Source organism: Microtus pennsylvanicus, chromosome 1 (assembly GCF_037038515.1).
Source record: "Microtus pennsylvanicus isolate mMicPen1 chromosome 1, mMicPen1.hap1, whole genome shotgun sequence".
Taxonomy (NCBI): Eukaryota; Metazoa; Chordata; class Mammalia; order Rodentia; family Cricetidae; genus Microtus; species Microtus pennsylvanicus.
In genome coordinates, this window is record NC_134579.1 from 78415001 (window position 1) to 78424019 (window position 9019).

General features: G+C 42.7%; 1 protein-coding gene across 1 annotated transcript in view; it reads left to right on the forward strand.

Moving 5' to 3' along the window:
* Window positions 1-6397, forward strand: part of Clxn (calaxin) — a 20843-nt gene extending 14446 nt beyond the window's left edge. Inside the window, exon 6 of the mRNA XM_075956210.1 lies at window positions 4141-6397. Within this exon, the coding sequence (XP_075812325.1) occupies window positions 4141-4200 (60 nt within the window). The 3' untranslated portion in view covers window positions 4201-6397. The remainder of the gene's footprint in view (window positions 1-4140) is intronic.
* Window positions 6398-9019: the final 2622 nt, after the last annotated feature.

Below are 9019 nucleotides of genomic sequence, written 5' to 3' on the forward strand. Positions count from 1 at the left end.
CCTACAAAGTCGCAAAGGTCTTCTCTGTGACTCACCCCTAGACGCATGCTAAAGGCTACAAACAGTATCAGTATCTGGCACTGACACCTTAAGTACCATTGGGTCTGCTAGATCATATGCTTCAGGTGGTAGCACAGACTACACAGCAACCTGGACCTATTGAAGAGCCTTCTCTGTTCTAGGACCCACTCAATGCTAACAGAGTTTCAAGTCACTTGGTATATATGCTCAAGTAACATGTCCAAGTGAAGACTTCTCTCTCCAGAATTCAAATAGACCCTCTAAATTTGGGCTTCATTTTTGGTGGTGGAGGCAGTCACATGCAATAACTTAACCTTAACCTCAGAGAAATACCTCTACATGTCCCATACTACTACACTGCTAAACATTTCACTGAGGTAGAAGGCCCTTGAATTTTTGTTGGTTTTACTTCTCATTCTCTGATGCGTATATATGTCTTCAACAAGGCCAAAGTGGTTGCTACCTCCTGTTCACTTGGTCCAGTTCACATAATGTCATTAATATAGTCAACCAGTGTGACATTTTGTGGAAGAGACAAGTGATTAAGGTCTCTTCAAACTAAGTTTTGGCACAGAGCTGGAGAGTTGATATATCATTTTTTTATTTAATTTATTTATTTATTAAAGATTTCTGTCTCTTCCCCGCCGCCGCCTCCCATTTCCCTCTCCCCCAATCAAGTCCCCCTCCCTCGTCAGCCCAAAGAGCAATCAGGGTTCCCTGACCTGTGGGAAGCCCAAGGACTTTGAAGTAAAACTAAAGGTACACTGTTGGTCTTGCCAACTGAAAGCAAATAGCTTTTATCCTCTTTATGGTCAGGTACCAAGAAAATGACATTTGCTAAAGCATTAGCTGCACACCAGAAGATGAGCTAATCCGCTCAAGTAAGGATACCACATCTGGCAAAGTGACTGCATCAGGAGTCACCAACCATTCAAGTTTTGATAATCAACTGTCATTCTCCATAAACCATCTGTCTTTTGTCCTGGCCAGATAGGAGAGTTAAGGGAAGAAGTAAACGACTACCCCTGAATCTTAGTCCTTAATGGTGGCACTAACTTCTGGAGTTCATGAGATGCAATACTGTCTTATGCTCTTCATCCCTGGTAGAGACAACTCCAATGCCTTCCATTTGGAATTTCCAGCCATAATAACCCTCACTTCACAGGTCAGAGAACCACTGTGAGAATTCTGCCAATGTTGAAGTATTTCTAGCCCAATTATACATTCTGGAACTGGGAAATAACTACAGAATGAGTTTGGGGATGTACTAGACCTATTGTGAGTTGTACTTCAGTCAAAACTCCATTAATCATCTAACCTCCATAAACCTATAGTGAGTGGCCACGATGTTTCTTGAGCTCTCCCAGAATTCGTGTCAATTCAGAACCAGTACCTAATTCACCCTTAAAAGTCTGATTGTCTCCTTTTTCCCAGTATAAAAAGGTCATATGTCCCTCTGAGGAAGCACTTGAGAAAAGCTAACAGTAAAACTCTTAGGTATTTTAACAAACACCCGGCTATTCCTTCATTCAAAGGGTTCTGCTTCTGCAAACTGGCTCGAGTCTGGAAAGTGGTTCACAGGCCTCTTGCCACAATCTGACAACCTTTCTTTCATTTGTTTGAGACATTTTCTTGGTATACAGATCAAATAAAACTGCAGTGGACTTCTTATCTGTCTTGTGACTGAAAACATCATGACCGATTAACCAGTATCAAAGATCCATACAAGCTATTCCATTATAAACATCAATTTGCCCAAGCTACTCACTATAGAACAGGCATGACTGACATTGCATTGCCTATGCTGCCAACTACAGTAACTAAAATCACCTTCTTAGGTGAGTCAATGCCGCCTACTTTCAGGTTCAATTAAACCCATTACATATAAATTTATCCAGCTGAGCAGCAGTCCCTGACCCCAAGGTCTGGCACAAGGAAAGGGGTGAAGACAAACCTGTTAGAAGGTGTTAGTGCCCCTCCCATCATTTTGCATCTTATAGCAAGGGTTAGTGAAGGCCATATCTTCTGGGGCTTCCTATGGTGGAGGGTTGGATTTTACACAGCATGCCCACTCTAGCATGGTGATTTCCCTGAGCACTTAAATTCCTTCATCAATACTAAGTCAAGGGATATCAGACACCTTGGACTCCTTTTCAGGTAACTATTCAGTCAGGCTGTTGACCCTGTTTTTTTGTTTGTTTGTTTGTTTTTGTTTCTGTTTTTTTCTTAACTCAGTGAGCTTCCATTTTAAACCTAGGATCTCCACTCAGTAGGCTGTTATCAATAAATTCATCTTTATCTAGTCCTATGTTCCTTTCACCGTTATCCCTTACCTGTAAAATCCATTCTCATAGATATTCCCCAGACATCTGATGGAATGAATTGAGTTACTAAGCTCTTTAGTGGTGTAGCACACATCTCATGAACTACACTCTTTATCTCCCATTTAGGAGCCTGACTGGCCCTAAGTCTGGTCATAGGTCTAGAGGTATTGGTGGGCCCTGGGAGACAGCAGTATTGTCTTGCCTGATATCTCCTTCAGGGAAAGTCACTGTTGGATTAACATACAATAAAGGACTAATTTCCTTATGTGGAACATCATGGCTGATTAACAAGTATCAACGATCCATACAAGCTATTCCACCATAAAAATCAATTTGCCCATGCTACTCATTATAGGACAGGCATGACAGACATTACTTTGCCTATGCTGCCAATTACAATAGCTAAAATCACTGTGTTTGGTGGTTCAAGGCTGCCTACTTTCAGGCTCAGTTAGACACATCACATTTAAATTCATCCAATTGAGCGGCAGTGTCTCTGACCCCAAGGTTAGGGGTCAGGAGAATGGCACATCTTATGCTAAGGGTGGAGAGATTTCTTCCTCAGAGGAAATAAATCCTTGGGCATCTAAGGTGTCAAAGTTGTCAGCCTTGGTATGATACTCTCATACATAGCTATCCCAAGTTATAAGATCCCATTCTTCACCAATTAATGGCTCTACTATAAACCCCAACATTTCCATGTCTGGGACTTGAATTTCCCCTGTAATTCAGCCTAGCCAGGCTTAAAATGTGGGCCTTGGTTTGATTTTCTTCAGCTTGAGCTCTGTGGCTGCTGGAGAAAAGATGATCTTCCAGGGCACACTTAGAAGCCTTTTGACTGTTTATGCACATTTGGAGGCACTCAATTTTATCCCTGATTCTGTCCTTCACCATATTTTAAGATGCTAGAAGTTGGTTAATTTTATCACACAACTCGTTCTTTCCCTGGGCCAATTTATCAACAGACGCTAAGAGCAACCAGTGAGCATCATTATTCTAATTTTTCCACAAATTGTCAGAAGTTTAATATACAGAGTCTCTAAATTCATTGCTTCTCACAAGAGGCACATAAGGATAATCAGATGAATTTCTTTTAATAAGTTTATTAAATAATTTACACTATGAATTTTCAGAGCTCTCCAAGCATCTAGCGAAGGCTTCAGTAACTGTAGGTGTTAGCAAATTGGAAAGTCTATTCCAGGTACTTACATAATTCATCCTTGTAACTCTATTGCTCTAGAACCACTCCTGGCAGCAAAATCTGTATTAGTCAGAGTTCTCTGGAGAAACAGAACTGACTGAATGTATATTGTATTTACTAGAATGGGCCAGCTATCAAACAATGACTATCCCCTAATGGGAAGTCCAAGAACCCAATAGTTGTTTAGTTCACAAGACTAGATACCTCGACTGGCTTGTCAGTGCTCATTATGATCCCAAAGAAATAGGTTGAATCTCAGTGGAACTATCAACTGGCCAGGGAGAGTGGGAGCAAGCAGGTAAAGAGCCAACGCTCCTTTTGTCCATGGCCTTTATATAGACCACCACCAGAAAGTGTGATCCAGATTTAAGATGGGTTTCCCACCTCCAATAATCCAAACAAGAAAAATCTCTTACCCAACAGCTTGGCCTTTAGTTAATATCAGATATAATCAAGGCAATAACGAAAAATAGCTATCATGCCCATGTTCCCCACAAGCCTGTCTCTACAGACTTTAGAGAGACACACGGAGGGCTTTGCTTTGTTCTGTCTCTTTTTAATGTTTATACTAAGTTAAGCACTTTTATCTTACAGAGCCAGATGGAATTTGAAGCCCAGGTATTCAAAGACCCGCATGATTACCATGATATATGATTTCCTAAATGTATTGATTTGAGTAAGTACAGAAGGAGCCACTTGAAGTTCATCTGTTCTTCTCGGCCCAGGAGATGCTGTGGGGAGATTCACATCATTTGTGTGTGTTTTAGTTCAGGCCTTCTTCAGACACGCTGGGTTTGGCAATACATGTTCACACTGCAAAAACTATTTTTACCCCATGAACTCTGTTAAGACACATACCTGCCATAAACCTCCAGATTAATCAAAGCAATGAACAAATTATATAGACATCACTTATGGATACAAATAGTCTTCATGTCAAAAACAGTTTGAGTGTACACTGAAATATCGTTGAAACTACAGAGTTTCCTTCATAGCAATAAGTGATGAGGGTGGTACTCAGAGATTATGAACATGACAGGCACTAGGGGCTACAGTAACACGAAGGGCAGGGCAGCCTGTCTGTTGTGCTTTCTTCTATGAGGCTTTCCTTCACCAGCTGAGGGGCATTGGAGGGCAAAGATTTTGTCATATACACCATCATGACCACCACAGCAGGTAGCGTTTTGAGTGTAATGGTGGGCCCTCAATAAATACTTCAGACTGGATTAGAAACCAGTAAAGTTCCATACGATTACTTCTTGTCCATGAGCAGGGAGGTCTTCTCTGTCGAGGGGCCCAGCTTTCAGCTAATTTCTGGATGAGCAGAGAAGTCTGCGCTCTCCACGGGCCCAGCTTTCAATCAGTCTCTAGAGGCACATTCAGCTCCTTCATTGCTGGCAGACGCCAGGGCCCTCTCTGCTATGATGTCCAGTGTCACACCACGCTAGCCTAGCTGTAGTCCCTTTACCACCTCCGTATGGAATGTAGTGCCATGGTTGCACGCTGCCTGGGTTTCCAGTGCACAACCCACAGGGATCACGTCATATTATATTCTAAAGGGGCCTGACAGCTATGGAATCTCGAAAGTTCCTGTGGGGGATGTGGCCATCGTGTGGTACTGAAAGAGCTCTCCTCCCCAGGTCTCCTAAGCTCCTTGTGCCCCTTGGGACTCACAGGAAAGCAACTAAGGGGGCTGACAATGTGGTACCTACCCCTGAAGCATACAAGCTCTAGATAATATGTCAAAAAAACAAGTCCCCTTTCCTGTTATATATGCATTGTGTTTGTGCAAAGGTTATACTGTATACAGAAATTGGCTATTCCTAATCAGTAAAATAAGTAATCAATCATGCTGATATATGGGGCTTTACATGAGCATTCTTTCTATGAAAGTTATAAATAATAAAACACAATGATCTTTGTATTTCTGTCATCATTCATCATTGGGAAATGTCAGCCAAAAATGATCTGTAATTAAGGTGTACATAATGCGTATACGTGTATTCGACTAAACAATTAGTACTTAAAGTTTAGTAGGATGCCTGTCAACACACATTTGTCTAGCCTAGTGCAGTCTGCCCTCGTGGTTTCAGGTGCATTGACCGTATCTTCTGTTGAATTACTGAAATCCAGTACACATAACACCCCCTCCTTTCCACTTATTGATGGTCACAGCTACTCACCAACCTACTTTCTGCTGCTGTGAGATTCCCAGCTTTAAGTTCACATAAAAACAAGGTTCTATAATAGCACTCATTTTCCCCTGTGTGGGGCATGTTGTGCTTTTGTAGTGCCCAGCTTATCCACAGTATTGCAAATTATATAAAATCCTATCTTAAAGGCTGACTAACATCTCACTTCTAAAGTATATGAGATACATGTATGTAAATCATGATGGCATCATCCTTTTCTGTTTGTCTAATGGCAGACAGTTTGCTGTACCATGAGAACGCTGTGAAATGAACACAAGATCCCAGCGTCTCTCTGAGTGATAGACTGAATTTCATTCAGTAGCTCTGTTTCCACTTCGCTGCCCTCTTTCCTGATGGCTGTCCTAATATACACCTCCACCAATGCTATGAGGGTTCTTTTTTCCATAAACCATGAGCATAATTTTGTTAGTTTTGTATGTCCTTCTACCACTAGACACTAAGATTCCCTGGAGTGTAGCAACACTGAGCTTTTCACGTACATAAAATTGTTGGCCGTTTTTTATAGATTTGCAAAGCACACAGCTGGGACCTTTCTTCGGTTTGCACTGCATCTTTTTGTGCAATTGCAGTTCACTGAAAAAAAAATCCACAAGCTTAAGGAAACTAAAAAGCTAAAAGAATAAAATATTGATGAATACTCTGATGAGTCCTTTCCGTTTTCCGAGGCCTGTCGCTGTGCCGCTCTCGACATGTGCAGCTTTGCATGTGGTTGTGTGAAAACTGCATCTCTCCAAGATGCCGCCTTGGGAACACGTCTCAGGGTGGTTAGGGTTTGTCGACCGCCTTCCATGTGTCAGGTCATTGTGTACAGTTAAGTTACTCTAGTGTTTGCTGTGATATCAGCTCACGGTGAACACCCCGCAGGCCCATCTCACGTGCTTCACCGCTGGTTTTCCTGGAGTGGGTTTGGAAGTAAATCGCTGCACTGAGGTCATGTGTGGTCCCGTGGCTCTCACAGAGCTGCTCCTGGTCTAGAGACCATCAGTCTCATCACTGGTAAGAGCGGTCTTCCCACTTCCTCTGCATGGGTGATTTGTGTCATTGGTTTTACCACGATAGCTGTTTGCTTTCTGCTGCTGTGATAAAGACCATGGCCAAAATCAACTTGGGAAGGAAAGGAACCTGGAGGGAAGAACTGAAACGGAAGCCATGGAGGATGCTGCTTACTTGCTCCTCGCGACTTGCTCGACCTGATTTCTTATATCACCCTGAGACACCTGCCCAGGAGTAGCACTGCCCACAGTGAGTTAGGCCCTATTATGTCAATCATTCAACAACATCAAAAAAGTGTCTCACAGACATGCTTATAGGTTTATTTTATGGATTTTATTTTCCCAGTCCTGGTTCCAGGTGACACTGTTTTGGATCAAGTGGACCAAAGGATAAACAGCACACTGCATTGAAATTTTTATTGGCTGTGTATTAAGTTCCATGTGAATAACCCTCCTTTTATATAATGTTGTTTAAATCTAAAAAAATAAAACACGAATAAAAAGCATAAACAAAGTCAGTGCATCTTCAGACGATGCTGACACATGACTCAAAGAGCATATAGGCCTTGTCCATTGACTTCCCAATACGCATGGAAGCACAGCCTCGGTGCTCCCATCCCCATGTGAATAAACTTTCCCTTGCTACTGTGTCAAAGTTATTGGAATATCTTAATTTCATTGCTGTGGCAACTCCAGGGATTTCAAAAGACATCTCCTTTGATACCAGGCATATCTAAACACACAGAGTTCTTTGGCAGACCAGCTGTCTCCCTTCTGGCCCATCCTGAGCCATCGTTCCATGCTGCTGAGCTTGACTTGACTTACTACTGAAGCACAGCCAGCGTTCAGGCTAGTCCCCTGCCTTCCCTGGGGTTTCTGAGTTGGGATAATGGAGAGCATTTACAACTAGACAGGTTAGGGTATCATTCTTTGCTGGGGTCCTTAAAAACTTTCGCTTTTCTTTTCCTGCCCCTCTAAGATAATCACACACCATCCAACAAGCAGTACAGAGACTCTGTTTGGAAAAGTACTTTTTGGTACCTACAGGATTTGAAAACCACCACCAAAAACTGGTAGCCCTGCATTCTTCCCCACAGGTATCTCTGTGGACAAGACAGTACTTGTAGGAAACTAGGCCTGCAATTGCTCCCTCCGTGAAGTCATCCAATATGCATTAGGTTACCACTTTGTGCGCTACAGGAAGAGTTGCTGTGGTCTAAACCAGTTGTCTGGCCTCTCATCTTTTGTGTGAATGATGACCTCATGCCAGGCATTGGCTGTATCATTACCTGTCATGGGGTCATGGTTGATGACCCCTCCTTTCCAACACATACATCCGTTTAAACCGAATGTTGATAAGAGGAGTTAAAAATCAAATATGATAAAAAGCATGGTGAATAAGTTCCTCAGCTGAGATCATAGTGGCTCCTCAGGAATCCTAATTCTCGCCAGTGCTAATGGTCAGTTCTCATCAACTTTGATCAGAAGTTTGGGGTTTATGCTGTAGGCAGGAGAGAAGAGAAAGACAGAGAGAGAGAGAGAGAGAGACAGAGAGAGAGACAGAGAGAGAGACAGAGACAGAGAGAGACAGAGAAGAGAAGAGAAGAGAAGAGAAGAGAAGAGAGAGAAGAGAAGAGAAAGGGGAGTAGAAGAGAGAGGAAGAATAAAAGAGCCAGAGATAGGACCCGCCATTGTGTTGGTCACAGTTTGAAAACCTGTGACTAGTCATTTCATGTTGCCTTATCAGTGAGGCAGGTGTTCACTAGAGAGACGGTCCAGCCTGTGTTGTCTACCACTCTGTAAACAGCCCAATCACACATGGAGCACATCTCAGGGAACATGCCTATTTCATGGGGAATGTGCAAGCCACCACACTGAGATGCTTTGGCCAGGATAGCATCACCCTGGGCAGCAGATGATAATTTATAGCTTCATATGTATCTCTTGCCTCCTACCTTGTTCTCCAAGAGAATATTATCCCCCTAAGAACACACATCCTCTTGTTTACCTTTGTTTTCCTCCTGACTGCTCAATTCCACACTGGCCCTATTATGTGGCCCTTCACGGGCAGGCTCACTGGAGTGGGGGCTTGTCAACTTAATAAGTATTTGAATGAAATACAATCTGCTTTTCCCTTAAAGTGAGATGCAGCTTCCAATCGTCTGTCCACAAGTGGTGGGATACTGAGGCCTTTGCAACTAGGAGCTGTATCACATGAACTCTGGAACAATGAATGGCCCACGAGACTGAAAGTAGAGAATACTGATG